This window comes from Barbus barbus (genome assembly GCF_936440315.1).
Source record: "Barbus barbus genome assembly, chromosome: 38".
NCBI lineage: Eukaryota > Metazoa > Chordata > Actinopteri > Cypriniformes > Cyprinidae > Barbus > Barbus barbus.
The window spans coordinates 28,138,698-28,159,067 of record NC_136716.1 but is presented as its reverse complement, the minus strand read 5'-3'; the positions used below and the strand labels follow the sequence as shown (position 1 = coordinate 28,159,067).

At 44.5% G+C, this 20,370-nt stretch overlaps 1 protein-coding gene and 1 pseudogene across 2 annotated transcripts; both read left to right on the top strand.

The window, feature by feature from the left end:
• Positions 1–2,543: 2,543 nt before the first annotated feature.
• LOC306857500 (putative vesicular acetylcholine transporter-B) lies at positions 2,544–4,082 on the top strand (the record flags this gene model as incomplete). The annotated part of the gene is made up of 1 exon (XM_079397475.1): positions 2,544–4,082. The coding sequence occupies one exon, from the start codon at positions 2,544–2,546 to the stop codon at positions 4,080–4,082; it is 1,539 nt and encodes a 512-aa protein (XP_079253601.1).
• Positions 4,083–5,391: 1,309 nt separating this feature from the next.
• Positions 5,392–20,019, top strand: LOC306857499 (choline O-acetyltransferase-like; annotated as a pseudogene). Its single transcript has 13 exons — positions 5,392–5,427; positions 5,981–6,172; positions 6,519–6,637; positions 7,467–7,520; positions 10,237–10,411; positions 11,284–11,419; positions 11,598–11,767; positions 17,856–17,956; positions 18,101–18,223; positions 18,366–18,483; positions 18,549–18,690; positions 18,771–19,046; positions 19,795–20,019. The product of its transcript is annotated as a choline O-acetyltransferase-like (transcript).
• The last annotated feature ends 351 nt before the right edge of the window (positions 20,020–20,370 follow it).

Here is a 20,370-nt window from a genome sequence, read left to right as displayed (position 1 = left end):
TGGGCAGGAGCCAAGTCCTGCTGGAAAATGAAATCTGCATCTCCATAAAGCTTGTCAGCAGAAGGAAGCATGAAGTGCTCTAAAATCTCCTGGTAGATGGCTGCATTGACTGTGGACTTCAGAAAACACAGTGGACCAACACCAGCAGATGACATGGCAGCCCAAATCATCTCTGACTGTGGAAACTTCACACTGGACTTCAAGCAACATGGATTCTGTGCCTCTCCAGTCTTCCTCCAGACTCCAGACCTTGATTTCCAAATGAAATGCAACATTTACTTTCATCTGAAAAGAGGACTTTGGAGCACTGAGCAACAGTCCAGTTCTTTTTCTCCACAGCCCAGGTAAGACGCTTCTGACGTTGTCTCTGGTTCAGAAGTGGCTTGGTAGCCCTTTTCCTGAAGACGTCTGAGCGTGGAGACTCTTGATGCACTGACTCCAGCTTCAGTCCACTCCTTCTGAAGCTCTCACAAGTGTTTGAATCAGCTTTGCTTGACAGTATTCTCAAGCTTGCGGTCATCCCTGTTGCTTGTGCACCTTTTTCTTCCCAATTTCTTCCTTCCAGTCAACTTTGGAATTTAATATGTTTTGATACAGCACTCTGTGAACAGCCACAGCTTTCAGTAATGACCCTCTGTGACTTACTCTCTTTGTGGAGGGCGTCAATGTTCATCTTCTGGATCATTGCCAAGTCAGCAGTCTTCTCCATTATTGTGGTTTCAAAGAACAAGAGATACCCTGAATTTATACTGTAGGGATGGTCATTAATTGAAACTCAAATGTAAATATTCTAATATTTTGAGATACTGATTTTTGACTTTCATGAGCTGTAACCTCTAATCATCAAAATTAAAAAAAAAAACTTTTGAAATGTTTTACTTAACATGCAATGAATCTAAAATATATGAAAGTTTCACTTTTTGAAATGACTAATCAGAAAACATGTTTTTCACGACATTCTAATTTATTGAGATGCACCTGTATTTATGCAGATCACCATAGAAAGACATTTTAGTTCTGAGGTTTAAACCTCATTAGGCAGCATCGATTATGAGTGTCATGTTACAGACTAGAGTTCATTTAACACTAATTCAGTTCAACACTCAAATACCAGTTCTTAACCTTATATACTTAGACACACATACCCAGTGATAATATTGATCTATGTTAAATTAACACCGTTATGAAAAACTCTCAATTGTCATCAGTTAGTTATGTTAATAAATATAGTGCACATAAAGAGCGTATATTATTGCCTGATTATCAGCAGTATTATTCTCGGAAACAGCAGGCCTGTAAACTATCATAGTGTGAGAGGTGCAGAGGAGCTCGTGATCAGCGTCAGCTGTGCGTCAGGCGTCCAGCAGAGGTCAGTGTCGCGCCAATGAACGCCTTCAGATGCTCGGAGACACGTTTGTGTTCGCATAATAAACAACAAAAAATAATAATGTTTTGTTTTACATTTGCAGTTTAATACTTGTAGGGCCGGATTAACGCATAGGCATTCTAGGCACGTGCTCGTCCAAACACAATGAAGAGATATATAATATTTTTTTTGTTATAGCTATATGGGCTATCTACAACAGTAAAAGAACCGAAACTCCAGAAGACATTGAGCAAATAAATATAAAAAACAATAGGGTAAAAAATGTCAAACTATTTCCATGTTATATACCTTTTTCCCGGAAATCACGCTTTCTTTCTCTCACAGACGCGCACAGAAACTTGCTGTCAGCGCTGTCTTGAGATGTGGTCGTGACTCGATGCCGTTAAAATTATTAGAGAAATAATTCACTCCTGGGGACTCATTTATAAAATGGTGCGCAGAAATCATCTTAAAACTGATCTTACGATCAAATATGAGTAAGGGTGATTCAGTAAATGAACGTACGCGCGTGCGTCTCTTTCAGATGTGTGAGATCTATTAATCGCAAATGATCAAATGTGTGTGTTTTTAAATGATAACTGATCCAAACTCCGAGTGCATTTAACCTGATCTGACTGGAGTCCTTGTGCTGCGATTATTAATGATTTATTCATACATCTGTTATTTGTGCATGCAGGAGAATCTTGATGTACTTCTGCTCTGTTTTCAGTGTTTGGAGAACAGAATAAGCTGGTCCGAGGTCAGTTAGGTTCGTAAGAACACTATATTTTTGTGATGTGTGATCAAGACTCTGATTGTTCTGTCAGAGAATTAGCAGACGGACGCAGCTGATGACCAGAGGAGAGAAATCAGAGGAAGCTGACCGTGGCACAGAGTTTGTGCCCACAGCGAGTCTGCTGCTTCTGAAGGAAGAAAAACTGATGTGAACTACCACAGCGAATGTAAATGTAAAGAAGCTCAGCAGAAGTGGAAATGCAGAAAGCGAAGCTCAGGACTGTACACTCGAAGAGAGAAGAGTAGCGCGTCACCTGTCAGACGCTCCGGACACCGGGGAAGTTCGTGCGTAAAAGCCAGACGCGTCGCTGCGCAGGAGAGGAATGAAACTGCGCTCTGAAGCACTGAATCTCTCTTGAGGTGAACGGGCTTTTAGACAGTCATGGAGTCTGACGGCTCTGCCGGTTTGGCGAAATCTGCCGCCCTAAAGTTGTCCGAGATGGGCGAAAGAACTAAACAGCTCGGCAGCGCAATGCAAGACCCCAACCGGCAGAGAAAGCTCATTCTGGTGATCGTCTGCGTCGCGCTCCTGCTGGACAACATGCTGTACATGGTGATCGTTCCCATCATTCCCGACTATCTCGAGGATTTGGAGACAGAGCAGGCGGCGCGCACTCACGCCAACTCTTCCGTGAGCAGAGCGAACCAGAACAATCTGGACATTCAGATCGGGGTGCTGTTCGCCTCCAAAGCCATTCTGCAGCTCATGGTCAACCCGTTATCGGGCACCTTCATCGACCGCGTGGGGTACGACATCCCGCTGCTGATCGGGCTGCTGGTCATGTTCGTCTCCACCTGCATCTTCGCGTTCGCGGAGAACTACGGGACGCTGTTCGCGGCGCGCAGCCTGCAGGGTCTGGGCTCGGCGTTCGCGGACACCTCCGGGATCGCGATGATCGCGGACAGATACACGGAGGAAGCGGAGCGGAGCCGCGCGCTGGGCGTCGCGCTCGCCTTCATCTCGTTCGGGAGCCTCGTGGCGCCTCCGTTCGGCGGAGTCCTGTACGAGTTCGCAGGGAAACGCGTCCCGTTCATAGTTCTGGCCTCTGTGTGCCTGGTGGACGGCGTTCTGCTCCTGACCGTAATCAGACCGTTCTCTAACGGCACGCGCGCGAACATGCCGGTCGGGACGCCCATCCACCGGCTCATGACGGACCCGTACATCGCCGTGGTGGCGGGCGCGCTGACCGTCTGCAACATCCCGCTGGCGTTCCTGGAGCCCACCATCTCCAGCTGGATGGAGAGTACGATGAACGCCTCGAAGTGGGAGATGGGTCTGATCTGGCTGCCCGCCTTCTTCCCGCACGTGCTCGGGGTTTACATCACCGTCCGGTTGGCCGCCAAGTACCCGGAGCTGCAGTGGTTCTACGGCGCGCTCGGGATGGTGATAATCGGGGCCAGCTCCTGCACGGTGCCCGCCTGCAGGACTCCCGAGCAGCTGATGCTCCCGCTGTGCGGCGTCTGCTTCGGCATCGCGTTGGTGGACACGGCGCTGCTGCCCACGCTGGCCTTCCTGGTGGACGTGCGTCACGTGTCCGTCTACGGCAGCGTCTTTGCCATCGCGGACATCTCGTACTCTCTCGCCTACGCTTTGGGACCTGTAGTCGCGGGGCAGATCGTGCACAACCTGGGCTTCGTTCAGCTGAACCTGGGCATGGGTCTGGTGAACGTGCTTTACGCGCCGGCGCTGCTGCTGCTCCGCTGCGTGTGCCAGATGAAGAAGTCCTGCTCCGAGAGGAACGTGCTGCTGGAGGAAGAACCCAAGGGACTCTACGACTCCATCCGCATGCAGGAGCGCAGACTCAGGAGAAAAGGCTTGTGCACCACCACCGATAACGTGTGTACTGTGGACGAGAACGGGCTCTTCGAGACAGCCCGGTCTCTCTCGGAGGAGGAATCGTCGGGACCCGAGTTCATTTAACTACAGAGATCATATCTCAAACGTTCAGCCCTGGTGTGCAATATTTATCCCCTCACTCATGACTGTGTCCGCTCAGAGACCTGTCTTTTATGATTTAGATAGAAACTATAACATTTGGCTCTGAGCGACTCTCTCTCCTGTTGTGTGTAGAAGATGTGAGTAGATGTAACTGCACAAAATCCAAATAAAACCAATGGTCATATTTCCATATATGTGCCTTTTTACTGACTGAATCACTACTAATAAATGTGGCAACGAATGAAGTTTTGTCGTTTTTTATATTTAAATTCTCAAAAGTCCTAAGAAGGATCTTTAATCGACAGCCGAGGAGTTTTGAGTCCGTCTGGATTCGTGTGGGTTTCATCACTTTGCATGGAAACGAAATATATAATCTGGACCTGTTAACGTGGGAACAAATATAAGCAAATTGTAAAGACAATTTATTTAGTTAAAATGTTATCTTTCCCCTACAAGTTTTGCAGCTTAATTATCAGCGTTAGGGTCTTTCATATGATGAAAATAAACTTTACTAATCAGTGTTTACCTAAGTATGTGTTCTAACCGGGAAAAAAATAAATAAATAAAAATAAAGCTATAGGTAGAGAATTAAATATTTTGTCCAGCATAATAAATTGGTGGAACAGAAGAAAGAGCAGCAGTTCTGGAAACACCTGCAGGAGCGTCAGCGCGGGGGGCGGAGTCACGGACACCGGAGACCGGAGCCACAGAGCGGCTGACAGACAGCTGACGCGCCGCCGGAGACACAGACACCGATCACACAGGTGAGCTATACATCAGTTCATTCATTCTGCTGAAAATTTTTATTTAATTTCTCTAGAGATTAGTATTTGACAGTTTATTCAAATAAATACTATAGTTCTGTCAATGTACACCTGATTCAAGCTGCCATTGCTGATTCTAAGATTTATTTATTTTTTTAAATAAGAGCAAATAAAGTGATGTATCGGATGTTTTGATCAGATCTGCATGTGTTGAAGGCTGGACTGTAGCTCAATGTCGCGTTTATTGATCAGGTTAGGAGCGTCTCTGTCTGCAGCGACTATAAAAACACTTCAACGCAACATTAGCTTCTGTTTTCATATTGTTTAGTCAATTTCACTGACCAATCAATTCAAATGAATGGAAATTAAATCGGGTAAATAATTACTCCCACCTCTGATGAACCATCCATCACACTAAAACAATACTGTCTGGAATAGAAACCTGAATATTATCTGATGGACAGTGTCCACTGCATTTGGTTATTCCTGATATAGTTCAGATGTAAGGGTGTTTCTGACTGAGGGTAATGTTGAGAGGTGCTGGACAGTCTCCACAGGACAGAGTTTGCAGAGTTGAGGAATCAAACATCAGTTCAGAAAAAACACAGACACGCATCAGCTGCCATCTGATTTTACTTTTGTAGATTTTTTCTTCAGATTGAAAACAAATTTCATAAATGAACATATGATTTTCAGGATGTACGTACAAAATATAACTAAATGTACCTTTTCTACTATTTTAAAACAGGTAAATCTATAGCTTGAAGATCTGCTTTTATTAATAGATTTTAACAATATTTTGTGAGATAGTGTTTCTGAACCATATCCGTGCCCCATTTGCATTTTGTTAATCAAAATAGTATTTTTGACCAGCAGGAAAGGCTTATAAAATCTTTCCTCCATTTGTCTTAAAGCTATTCCTATAAATTATTAAAGCGAGAGCTGAGAACACAAAACATCAGAGAGACTCAAGCGTTACTGTCTCATTAATGCTCCTCCACCGGAGGCAGAACCGCTGGAAAACACGGTCCTGTCCAACAGTTTGAGGAATCATCTCTACTTATCTGTCTATATGGGACTGTGATGAATAACATTCATTCTTCTTCTCTTCTCCAGATGCTGCCCAAACTCCCTGTGCCGGACCTGCAGCACACACTGGACGCCTACCTGAGATCCGTCAAACACCTTATTCCTGAAACACAGTTCCTCAAGACCAAAGCCATGGTGGAGACGTTCGGCAAACACGGAGGCATTGGAGAAAGACTGCAAAAACTGCTGCTGGAGAAAAGAGAAAAGACAGAGAACTGGGTACAAACACCGTTAGAGAGCTTGAACCCTGAGCTATCACAGGAACGGACGGCGTTCAGAGCAGTTAACATACTTCAGACACACCGATTTATTATTAAAGTCCCATTAAAACAGATGAAGAAAAATAATGAGCAACTGATCTGTGGCTATTGATCCGTCCGCCAGGAAACATCACAGCTTTAATGTGACAGCAGCACTTGATAAATAATGGCACTTTACTAAAATAATATTTCATTGTGTTTTTGTCCCTCTTTCTCCTTCAAAGACAGTGTAGCTTCACGCCTCAAACGAGTTTAATTAGAGCTCAGGAAATGATGAGCTGATGGCTCTGCTGTGTTTTTCTCAGGTGTTCGACTTCTGGCTGGAAGACATGTATCTGAAGAACAGACTTGCACTTCCCGTGAACTCCAGTCCTGCGCTGGTGTTCCCCAAACAATCCTTCAGAGACGTGAAAGACTCTCTGCTGTGAGTAAATAAAGAGCACTTATTAATTCATGCACACCTAACGTCAATGAAGATCATGCAGCAGCATCTGGTCTGTATTTTGTGGACGGTCATGACTGCAGAATCACTGGTCAACACAGCGGTGACTACAGTCTGTTTAAAGTAATATTAGTGGATCTCTACACACTTACAGTTTTTTCAGCTGCTTACACACATTTTCAAAACTTTGCCCCTTTTTCTAAACAACTTTACACACAAATCCAAGAATTGCGCACAAAATGCAAAATGCCTCACATCTCTTGCAAAATGAAGCACTGCATTCAAAATATCACAAACACATCTCAAAAGCGAATATTTACAAACATCTTTGCCATAATATGAATTCCTGTTAGATTTGTGTGTTACATAGAGAATTGTGTGTTGTGTTATTGTGTGTTTTATGAAATTGAAAACCGAGTCAAAGTCTGAGAATTAGTGTCTGGTTTTGTAGATTTGGTGTGTGTTTCTGCTGTTTGAGTGACAGCTTTCAGAAACTGTGACAAGGAAAGATTTTGTGTGTAAACAGCTGAAAAAAACTGTAAGTATGTGAGTGCTCAACATGACGAATCCTGTGTGTTTGAAACATCCACCACCAAACAGACTGTATTTGCTGTATGCGACTTCATAAACAGCACAGAGCTGGATTTGCTCTGTAAGATCTGACCAGTGTTTGCAGGTGTCTCTGGTCATCTTGAATGAGATTTTCTAACACGTGTCAGATTGATGGGCATATGTAAGATGTCACAATCTCTGTCTGACTCTTTGATTGAATTAGAGGTTAAATCGGTGTGTGTCTCTTGTGTTTGTCCAGGTTTGCTGCTCGTCTCATCCTGAGTGTTTCTCAATACAAAGCAGCGGTGGACGGGTAAATCAGCATCCTTCATCTAATCCTTCATCTAATAGCCAACCTGAGGAAGGGTATCTGCCAGGCCAAACTCACACACAAACAGAAGATTGAAGAACACTTCAACTCTTCAGACCCCCGGCGTATGTGGCAAGGCATACAATCTATCACAGATTACAAACCACCTAACTCTGTGCCCCCCTCCAGCTCTGCCTCCCTCCCAGACGAGCTCAATCACTTTTATGCTCGTTTTGATCAAAATAATAAGGAGATCTCACTCAAAGCTGAGCATCAACCCAGTGAACTGCCTCTCACTCTCTCCACATCAGATGTTTACTCCACTCTGCGTAAGGTGAATGCACGGAAGGCAGCTGGCCCTGACGGAATACCTGGTCGTGTGCTTAAAGCCTGTGCGGAGCAGCTAGCTGGGGTCTTCACGGACATTTTCAATCTGTCCCTGGCCCAAACAACTGTCCCCACTATCTTCAAAACCTCCACCATCGTACCAGTACCGAAACACTCCACTGCCTCGGTCCCTAATGACTTCCGTCCTGTTGCACTCACCCCCATCATTGCCAAGTGTTTTGAGAAACTGGTTGCATCCCACCTAAAATCCTGTCTCCCTGCTACACTGGACCCATTCCAATTTGCCTATCGCCACAATAGGTCAACAGAGGATGCCATCTCAACAGCACTTCACTCTGCCCTCACCCACCTGGACAGTCAAAACACACATGTGAGAATGCTGTTCATAGATTTCAGTTCTGCATTTAATACAGTAATCCCCTCCAAGCTGATCTCCAAGCTCAGCCAGCTTGGAATCAGCACACCCATCTGCAATTGGATTCTAGATTTTCTGACTAACAGACCTCAGTCCGTCAAGTTAGATAACCTCTCCTCCTCCATCATCACCCTGAACACCGGCGTGCCACAGGGCTGCGTACTGAGCCCTCTCTTGTACTCCCTCTTCACCCATGACTGTGTTCCTGTTTATGGCTCCAACACCATCATCAAATTTGCAGATGACACCACGGTGGTAGGTCTGATCAAGGATGACGATGACTCAGCCTACAGGGATGAGGTGCAGCACCTGGCTGTGTGGTGTGCCACCAATAATCTAGAACTAAACACCCAGAAGACAAAGGAGATCATTGTGGACTTCAGGCGGACTAGGAGTCATGCACACACACCCATCTACATCAACGGAGCTGTAGTGGAGCATGTGTCGAGTTTCAAGTTCCTTGGCATCCACATCTCTGATGACCTCACCTGGTCCCATAACACCTCCACTCTGGTCAAAAAGGCACAGCAGCGCCTTTACTTCTTAAGGAGCCTTAAGAAAGTTCACCTGAATCCCAGGATCCTTGTGGAATTCTACCGCTGTACCATTGAGAGCATACTCACGAACTGCATCTCAGTATGGTACAGCAATTGCTCCGCATCTGACCGCAAAGCACTCCAGCGGGTGGTGAAAACTGCTCAACGGATCACCGGCACCCAGTTAACTTCCATTGAGAACATTTATCATAAGCGCTGTCTGGGCAGGGCAAGAAACATCATCAAGGATGCCTCTCACCCCAACCATGGACTTTTCACCCTCCTTGCATCCGGCAGGCGTTACAGGTGCCTACGCTCTCGCACTAGTAGGCTCAGGAAGAGCTTCTTCCCCGAGGCTGTAACACTTCTGAACGCCACACCACCAATCTAACCTGCACCTGCTTATTACTGCACTGGTCACAGTACTTTACACACATGCATTTGCACTACTGATATTTTGCACAGACTGCACATTGTTAAAGTTATTACACTATAAACTGTCTAAAGTTGTTACTGTACAAGCACAGTAAACTATTTCTATAAAATATTGCACTACTGCTATTTTGCATAGAATACATTGTTCTATCAATACTTTGCACACTCATCCAGCTGTATTTATTTATTACCACTGTTCTCACGTTTCTGCTGTTCATAATGTGTATATATAATCTGTAATCTATATAATCTACATTGCTCTGTTCATAATGTACATACAATCCCTACATTGCATTCCTATTTATATTCTGTATATACTCAATACTGTATATAGCAATTCCACTGTACATTCTGTAAATTATATCTTCATTTACTCTGCACTTATATGTATATAAAACACTATATTCTTGCACTTCTGGTTAGATGCTAACTGCATTTCATTAGCTCTGTACTTGTACTCTGCATAAATGATAATAAAGTTGAATCTAATCTAATCTAATCTAATCTAATTCAGCTGAGCTAGTTTAGTCTTTGCCAGTAACACATGAGCGCTGTGTGTGTGTGTGTGCGTGTGTGTTGGGGTGTGTGTGTGTGTGTTGGGGTGTGCGTGTGTGTATGTATGTATGTGTGTGTGTGTGTGTGTGTGTGTGTGTTGGGGTGTGTGTGTGTGTGTGTGTGTGTGTGTGTGTGCACCTGGTATTTATCACGTCCTGGGGACCAAATGTCCCCACAAGGATAGTAATACCAGTAAATCTTAATCTTGTGGGGACATTTTTTGGTCCCCATGAGGAAACAAGCTTATAAATCATACAGCATAAAGTTTTTTGAAAATCTAAAAATGCAGCATGTTTCCTGTGAGGGCTAAGTTTAGGTGTAGGGTTGGTGTAGGGCAATAGCACATACAGATTGTACAGTATAAAAACCATTACGCCTATGGAGAGTCCCCATAAAACATGGAAACCCAACATGTGTGTGTGTGTTGTAGGCAGACTCTGCTGCTGGACGTGGCTCATGGTCAGAAGGCCGACTCTCCGCTCTGTATGGATCAGTACAAGCGTTTGTTCAGTTCTTACAGATGGGCTGGACTCAAGCAGGACACACTCATCACGCCGGACAGTGCGTCTGATGTGGGACACGTCATTGTAGCCTGTAAAAATCAGGTGTGTGCTTTTGCTGTGTTACACCAGAGTGCTGCTGAATGAGTCTCTCATGTTTGGAGAAATGATCGATCTGTGATAAATGAGTCGAGAAAAGGCCACGTTTAGTCCTGATTCATTACAGTCGGCTCACTGAAGAATATCTGCGGTCACCTTAATCTGATCCAGCTAATCAGGGTCAAATCAAGGCTTGAGAGGCTCTTAAATTAACTGCAGGTCCTGTGGCTCCATCGACAGACGCTCTTCACCACTTCTCTCTCCTGTGGAGCGCTGCAGACTCGAGGGCCATTTACCTGGAAATGGCTTGGGAAGCGTCTCTAATGAGGCCCGGTCTGATAACTCAATAACCCAATCAGAGCTGTAGAGCCATGGGGAGCCGCTGACACCGGCGCTGTTTGAGATCCGGCTGCTGTGCACAAAAACCACTGAACAAACAATCAAACGCTGCTAGTTGCTATCTGCTAGCCAATATTAGCTCCAATAAAAAAAATCATAATAATCAGGTCTTCATTAGTATGTGCTGCATCCTGGTGAAAAAGAAAACCCTTCTGTGCTTTCACTAATCCTTATTCCTTCCCTTTCTAGCTTGTACTATTCTGAACGATGTCTGAAACTTTGCATTAGTGACACTTGTGTTTACTGCCTCCTTAAGATGAATCGCTTGTTGTATTCCTCATTCCTCCAGTTGCTTTGGATAAAAGGGTCTGCTTAATGAATAAATGTGAATGTTACATCTCATGTATGTGGCACTGATTTCTTCTCTCACTAAAAGCTCAATACTAGCACTGCATGTGTCTGTTCACTAAAGACGCGCGTCTGGTTCACGTTCTCAGTTCTTTGCACTGAATCTGATGGAAGGAAGCTGTTAACTGAAGGAGGCAGATGTCCAGGCTCAGCTGGAGTGGATCTATGAGCAGACGCTGAGCGCTGAGCAGAAGCAGCCGGCCGTGGGACTGCTGATCGCCGGGGGCCGGGCGGACTGGGCCCGAGCCAGAGACCAGCTGCTCAAAGGTCCACACAACACCACACGGACATGGTGCTAATAGCTAGAGAGACAGACAGATTAAACACTCAGCTTACTTTCATAGCTCAGTGCCAGATTTCACCGTTATCCAGAAGGGAAATCACTTTCCCACAATCCCGTGTGTGACAGAGATGCATTTTAATGTGTGAACAATCTGTGAAGCAGATCCAGTGAACAGAGAGTCTGTGGAGCTGATAGAGCGCTGCGTGTGCGTCGTCTGTCTGGACGATCCCGCGGGACTCGAACCCAGCAACGCCAACAGAGCTGCACTGGTGCTCCACGGAGGAGGACGCGATAAGAACGGGGCGAACCGCTGGTACGACAAACCCCTGCAGGTAAACCACAGACTAGGTGGGCGATATGGAAAAAATATCATGTCACGATTTTATGATTCTTTGTCATGTTGTTTTTACTATTTTGGTTTTACAAGTTGTCTGAGCATTACAACCAAACTAGAAAGACAAAGCCTTTCAAGGTAACATCAAAACAAAAAAAAAGACATGGCAGATATTTAGGCCAAAGTGGGCGAAGATAAAAATCTTTGTCACTATTTTATCTTTCTTATTAAAAAATAAGAACAAAGATACACATTACAAATACACATAATATACAAATAAAACAAACAGTGCTTTATTTTCAGGTACAATAGGTGTATTTAGCAGAGCATTCAATTAAATTGAATGAACAAACATAAAAATAAAACACTACATGGACTGATTCCTAAAGCAAATGTATTAAACAAACAGTTGCTGGTCCTCAGTGACTTCCATAGGATTTTTCTTTCCTGCTATCAAAGTCAATGTGTACCAGCGACTGTTTGGTTAACCTCATTCTTCAAAATATCTTATTTTGGGTTCAGCACAAGAAATTAATAGAGGTTTGGGACAACATGTGAGTGAGTAAATAATAACAGAAATAAAATTTGAGGGTGAACTATCCCTTTAATGACAGTCGACAGCATGTTTAGTGTCCTGTCTCTTTAAGAGCTGCACGCATCTAATATACAGGCACGCATCCATTTGTCTCTTAACTATTTGCTTTCATTTTAAAGATAACCAACTGAGTCTGTATGTAAACCTTGTGTGTTTTGACAGTATTAGCGCAAAAGATAAGTTAGTTGAGAAATCAGGCGCTGTTAGACAGGCTTTTTAGTGTCCGTGCTTCAGGTGTATGCGCTCAGAAAAAGCGCACATCAGACCAGCTCATGAATTAAACATTTAACCAGCAAGGCTTGTGTGCAAATAATGTACTTTTGCGATCGCGAATAAGTGCAGTGTCCTGTCAGAGTAACTCTACTGCTGTATGTCGTGTTGTACAGTATATAGAGACAGAGACCAGAACTGTATTTGATATAATGTGTGCTGCAGCACGATACTACGATATTTCTTCAAAAGCAGATCGTGGAGACATTTTTATCATCCACGATCAAAAATCGTCATATTGCACACCTCTACTACAGACACTCAGTAAATGAAAGTGTTCAGATGTGCAGATGTGTTCTGGAGCCAAGCTCTGGGAACTTGGAGGAACGGCCAGCAGGAGTCTTTGGGAAACGTTTGCTTGTTTTGTAATTCTGTTCAGAGCAGGAATGGCACACTGCAGACTACAGCTGTAACGGTACACAATCGTGACGGTTCGGTACATACCTCGGTTTTGACATCATGATTCGGTATGGTTTCGGTACAGCAAGAGGAAAAACTAAATAAAATCGCTTTTTTATACATTAAACAGTGGTTTACTGAACTAATTGCTCTTTCTTTCAATTTAAGATAATAAAGCAATAAACCCCAAGAACTGGTTTACAGTGAATTTCTAACAGCTTCACAGGGCTTATTGCTTTTATAAAACGGTTATTCCATATGCTTAGTAAGGTTTCACAAAATAAAACAGAGCAAATAAAGTGTAATGATATTAAAGTGCATATTGCAGGTTAAACATTTTTTCAAATGAATATATAACCTTGTATGAAAATATCATATGAACCGTTAATGCAGGATTTGAAAATGTTTTACAAGACACGAGGGCACACATTTAGATGAAAAAGTGACGCTTTCCTGGACAGTTCTCAAAAAACGCTTTTTTTTTTACATCTCGTCATATTACGTCACATAAGGGAGTCGTGTGCCGAGCTCTGCTTTGAGCGCGCGCGAGTCAGTGTGTTTTCGGTAGTTATTTTTATTTCAATTTATTATTGTCATGGTAAATTATTGTGTTTGTGGAGGTTGCACAAACTCCAGCCTGTCAGGACATGGAGTCCACAGGTTTCCTAACAAGAAATAGGACGGTATCTTCCGGGCCTTGGTGCGTTAGTGCAGCTGAAGAGACTGGACAACACTAATGCATCTGCTTCAAACACCGCGGTGGTGTGTAACTTAACAGATGTGATGGAGGCCAAGTGGAAAAGCATGGTCAGCAGTGAATGTGATCTAAACTTGTGTTTGCTTGTCCCAGCATATGCCGTCTGAGAGAGGAATACTGCAGGTCACCACAGACTCCACGAGAACACAGCACTGTCATGTCCACTACACCTGCTCCTCTTTCCAGATTCCTCCGGTCATGTCCACTACACCTGCTTCTCTCTCCAGATCCCTCCAGTCATGTCCACTACACCTGCTCCTCTTTCCAGATCCCTCTAGTCATGTCCACTACACCTGCTCCTCTCTCCAGATCCCTCCGGTCATGTCCACTACACCTGCTCCTCTTTCCAGATTCCTCCGGTCATGTCCACTACACCTGCTTCTCTCTCCAGATCCCTCCAGTCATGTCCACTACACCTGCTCCTCTTTCCAGATCCCTCTAGTCATGTCCACTACACCTGCTCCTCTTTCCAGATTCCTCCGGTCATGTCCACTACACCTGCTTCTCTCTCCAGATCCCTCCAGTCATGTCCACTACACCTGCTCCTCTTTCCAGATCCCTCCAGTCATGTCCACTACACCTGCTCCTCTCTCCAGATCCCTCCAGTCATGTCCACTACACCTGCTCCTCTTTCCAGATCCCTCCAGTCATGTCCACTACACCTGCTCCTCTCTCCAGATCCCTCCAGTCATGTCCACTACACCTGCTCCTCTCTCCAGATCCCTCCGGTCATGTCTGCTCCTCTTTCCAGATGCCTCCAGTCATGTCCACTACACCTGCTCCTCTTTCCAGATCCCTCCGGTCATGTCCACTACACCTGCTCCTCTCTCCAGATCCCTCCAGTCATGTCCACTACACCTGCTCCTCTCTCCAGATCCCTCCGGTCATGTCCACTACACCTGCTCCTCTCTCCAGATCCCTCCGGTCATGTCCACTACACCTGCTCCTCTTTCCAGATCCCTCCGGTCATGTTCACTACACCTGCTCCTCTTTCCAGATCCCTCCAGTCATGTCCACTACACCTGCTCCTCTTTCCAGATCCCTCTAGTCATGTCCACTACACCTGCTCCTCTCTCCAGATCCCTCCAGTCATGTCCACTACACCTGCTCCTCTTTCCAGATCCCTCCAGTCATGTCCACTACACCTGCTCCTCTCTCCAGATCCCTCCAGTCATGTCCACTACACCTGCTCCTCTCTCCAGATCCCTCCGGTCATGTCTGCTCCTCTTTCCAGATGCCTCCAGTCATGTCCACTACACCTGCTCCTCTTTCCAGATCCCTCCGGTCATGTCCACTACACCTGCTCCTCTCTCCAGATCCCTCCAGTCATGTCCACTACACCTGCTCCTCTCTCCAGATCCCTCCGGTCATGTCCACTACACCTGCTCCTCTCTCCAGATCCCTCCGGTCATGTCCACTACACCTGCTCCTCTTTCCAGATCCCTCCGGTCATGTTCACTACACCTGCTCCTCTTTCCAGATCCCTCCAGTCATGTCCACTACACCTGCTCCTCTTTCCAGATGCCTCCAGTCATGTCCACTACACCTGCTCCTCTTTCCAGATCCCTCCGGTCATGTCCACTACACCTGCTCCTCTCTCCAGATCCCTCCAGTCATGTCCACTACACCTGCTCCTCTCTCCAGATCCCTCCGGTCATGTCCACTACAGCTGCTCCTCTCTCCAGATCCCTCCAGTCATGTCCACTACACCTGCTCCTCTCTCCAGATCCCTCCGGTCATGTCCACTACACCTGCTCCTCTCCAGATCCCTCCAGTCATGTCCACTACACCTGCTCCTCTCTCCAGATCCCTCCAGAGGATCAACATGATGAGGCTGTTGGTGTATCTCTAGCACAGCCTTCACCATTTAACACACTTTAACAACACATTAGTGTGATACCCAGACTGAAAGATTGTTAAATGTTTTTAAATGGGTCAGATGGTATTTCTTTTGGTAGTATATGTTTGGTACATCTACATTATATATATATATATAAACAGTTGAAATGTTGTGTTTTGAGTTGGGTATTAACAGTGCAATGAAATAATATTTATGATTTAGTGCTGTATAAATAAAACTGAATTGAATTAACCATAAATGCAGATCTGCTTGATTGTGATTTTAATTTTTAATTAATTGTCAACAAAATGGGGCCATTCCAAACCTTTATAAAGTCCTCCTTCCTCTGTAAACTATCTTCTAATGTCTGACACAACACATGCACCATAGGCCCAGCGGACAACTTGTCTGTATGCTGTCATTATTGATTGTGTTATAGCAATGGCATCAAAAAGTGTTACTTATAGGTAATCATGACCTAAATAGAGTTAACTTGTAATTGAGAATCAAAATTATTGAGACTGTTTTTTTTTTTTTGTATCTTTATTTTTATCAATATTCTAATTTGCATATACTTGACCTGTACATACATAGTTGTTTATATTATATATTGTGTTTTTGCTGCTTTGCACATTGCCTTTCGGTTAATTGTTGTTATTCTTTTATTATCTGTGTCCTTGTCCTGTTGCTGTCTTTCTGTTGCACTGTAGAGCTTCTGTCACTACAACAAATTCCTTGTATGTGTAAACATACTTGGCCAATAAAGCTCATTCTGATTCATTCTGAACCGTGCCCTCATGAAACGGCCGTTCAGAATGACTACTGAAGCAGATTCTCTCGCAAATTCACTCAGGGGACTGGTTCTTTTCGCTGGATCTGGAAGATGCTTACTTTCACATCCAGATAGCCCCCCCGTCACAGACGATTCTGGAGATTCGCCTTCGAGGGAGTGGTTTATCAATACACGGTCCTGCCCTTTGGGCTGGCTCTAGCTCCTCGCACTTTTACAAAGTGTATGAACGTGGCCCTCTCCCCTCTGAGAAAGATGGGAGTTCGTGTCCTGAATTACCTCGATGATTGGGTTATTCTAGCGCAGTCGACGGCCGAGCTAATAGCCCATAGGTCCTTCCTCCTCAGTCACTTTAGAGTGCCTGGGACTCAGGATCAATTTTGCCAAGAGCTCTCTGTCCCCCAGCCAACGAACTGTGTTCCTGGGGACAGTTTTCGACTTAGCCCGCATGAGGGAAATAGTCACGCCAGATTGTGCTCTGGCTATACAGCAGCTCGAGGCTTCCTTCAGAATTGGAGCCTCCTACCCTCTCAAAGCATTTCAAAGGATGCTGGGTCTCATGGCCTCTGCATCACCAGTGCTTCGGTTGGGCCTTCTCAGAATGAGACCCCTTCACTACTGGTTGAAACCTTTAAATTCCACCCCATGCGGAATTCATTCATTAAATTCTTGCTTGACAAGCTCCTGTCTCAACATATCCACAGGCCTCTTCCTTTGTGGCTGGTGATGTTGTTCTGGGCCACCATGCCAACCGTTCTGCTGTTCCATTCAAAATATTCTTGATTGTCCAACTGAATGATCTCAAACTTAAATTTTGAAAAATATTTGGACATTTACAGTTAGGACAATTACAAAGTGTTCAGATCACTGTGTTAACTGTTTTGAGAACAGTGACCTGACTTTAGAGAAATGTGTCAGATCTATTGAGAAAAACTGTAAATAATTAACACATCAGTAACAGTTAAAGTAATATATAATGAGTATATTGTCTAGGCTAATATTTCTTGAAATGCTCTTTTCTGGACTTAATTTCTCTAGCAAACTATCGAGCTGTGGACATTGATGACTTGCCTGAGGTTAATTAAATGTTATGGGGCATTTGTTTTTACAAGTTGTTTAATGACGTCTTTGTGCAGTTGAAACACTGATTGAGCAATTACATGAGGCATGAGATGTTCATTCATGTTTATTTCACATTAAAACTAGTAATAAAGAGGAAGGGATGATCACTCTGCCGTTTGAACTGAGGCATTTATACAGTGATTTCTTTGATACTCCACATCAAAGAGCACCAAAATGGTACACATGCGTACCGAACAACAAGACCCATACCGAACATTTTCGGTACGAATGCGAGTACCATTACACCCCTATACTGCAGACACACCCTGACTGAGCAGTTAACGAGAGCACTGCTGATGTGTTTGTGTTTCAGTTTGTGATCGGCGCTGACGGTGTTTGTGGGGTCGTGTGTGAGCACTCACCGTTCGAGGGAATCGTTCTGGTGCAGTGCACTGAACATCTGCTGAAAAACATGTGCGTATCAACTCCGCTGATCGAACAACTGAGCTCTTCTGCTAACTAATGGCTGAAGTTACTTTCTGAAGCTCTGGACAAATGTGAGAGTCTGTGAAATGACGCTATGATAACTGAAGCTGAATGAAGGTCTCTTTGCTGCAGACGCTCCTGTAAGCAGAGCTCCGGCCGGAGTGAGTCTGAACTTCCTCATCCACGCAGATTACTGTGGAAATGTTCCTTTCAGATTCAAGGCGCACTGACGTCCGCTGCAGATCACCTACACAGGTGAATCAAACTCTTCCAGTGGAGATCTAGTAACAACTGATTATCAACAGAATTTTTTCAGTTTCTCATTTTGTTAGAAAGCTTGACCCTGCAGGCATCAGCCGTGGTTTGATTGGCGCTCTGAATGCTCTTCTCTCTCTAGACTCGTGAGGAATCTCGACATGAATGTTTTCACGTTTGCGCTTTATGGGAAGGAGTTCATCAAGCAGCAGAAGATCATACAGCTTCATACAGCTGGCTCTTCAGCTGGCCTTCTACAGGTGAGGAGCGAAGACTGACTTTTCCTTCTCAGAGCCGGACTCGACGTCGCTCGCTGTTTCCACAGGTGTCACAGAAGACTCGTGTCCACCTACGAGAGCGCTTCTCTCCGCCGCTTCCAGCAGGGACGCGTGGACAACATCCGCTCCAGCACTCCTGAGGCGCTGGTCTTCGTGAAGGCCATGACAGATGGAGGAACATCTGCTCAGGTTTCACGTTTTTCCGTCCCTCCTTTATCTTCTGCCATAAACACAGAATATCTAGCTTTAATCTCAGCTCTTCATTCCAGGACACAGAGAAGATGGAGAAGCTGCGAGCTGCTGTAGATGCTCAGAGTAAAATCACAGCTCTGGTGAGAGAATACAGATGCCTGACGTCACGCTGGTGTTTTTATGTGTGCGCTGATGAGCTGTCTGACCGTCTGCAGGCCGTCACGGGGATGGGGACGGGCAATCACTTACTAGGACTATGTGAAATTGCCAAGGAGATGAAAATGGAGACGCCAGACATTTTCTCTGATGAAACGTACCACATTAGTAACCACTTCATACTGTCAACCAGTCAGGTAAGAGCAGCATACTACATAAACACAATACAGCTTAGAGTGACGTGACGTGAAGGTATGGTCTCCCATGCATTTCAATCATTAACCATAGTTCTGTCATGACAACTCTCTGAGTAATTAGCATGGTAATGTACATGACAATGTTAATGTATTTGGTCTTGCCGACCAAATACATCTTACGCTGCTGCTGCCAATACATCCACAACAAGCTGCTGTGAGCATGTAAGATATACTGCTGCTGCACATATACATTAAATAACCCCCATATACAGCATACATGATCACCCTGATCTACACAGGTGGAGCTGGGGAAGGTGGAGGGTTTCTGAAGCACGCTGCAAACTGCTACAGCAAGCACTAGTCATATATTTGAATGTTGAGCAGCGAGCTCATTGGCTACTGATACAGGAGAGAACCAATCAGCAGTGCCATGTAATAATGATGTCATTGTGTTAGATTGAGTTAGACCTATCGGACTGCGTCATCTACAGATTCATGCCAGAACTTTATTTTTAAAATGGTCTTTGTCCTCTAACTGTACCATAAGGACAGGAAATATATGAGGTGAGAATACAGTCATTGAGTCTTCCAGATCATATTTTACTCTTCGCACTCTGTTGTATTATTCTCCATTGTTTTAGAATTATTCTAAGTAAGTCACTTCTGCAAATAGTGGCAGCAGGGATTGGTGTAAATGGTTTAATGATGCTGAGATGATGTACAGTATGTGTGATGCTCCTCCATGAAGGTTCCCACCACAGAGGAGATGTTCTGCTGCTACGGTCCGGTGGTTCCTGATGGTTATGGTGTGTGTTATAACCCACGGCCCGGTCACATGCTGTTCTGTGTGTCCAGCTTCAGAGAGACTCAGGAGACGTGTTCAGGGCTGTTTGTGAAAGCGCTGGATGAAGGACTGCAGGACATGAGGATCCTGTGCACTAAACACACCGATCACAGCAACACGCCAAAATAACTGCATCACGCTTTGATATTTTCATAGCAACAATAACCAGCATTGTAAACTGTTGCGCTGCTTTTAGAATAGAAATCTCTCTGACCGGAGAGGAGTGTGTGTGTGTGTGTGTGTGTGTGTTACATACATATACTATATACTGGCATGTATTTATACATAGATATATAAAAATATTAGCATGTTAACATATTTAGATAACTATACTTATATATACTTAAACTATATAGTTGTGTATGTATGTATAAGCTTACATACTTGTTAGTGTGTAGTCTTTAATTAAAAGTAATATTGCTAAAACTAGTCAAACACACACACACGTGAATATACATATATTTTACATACTACATGAAA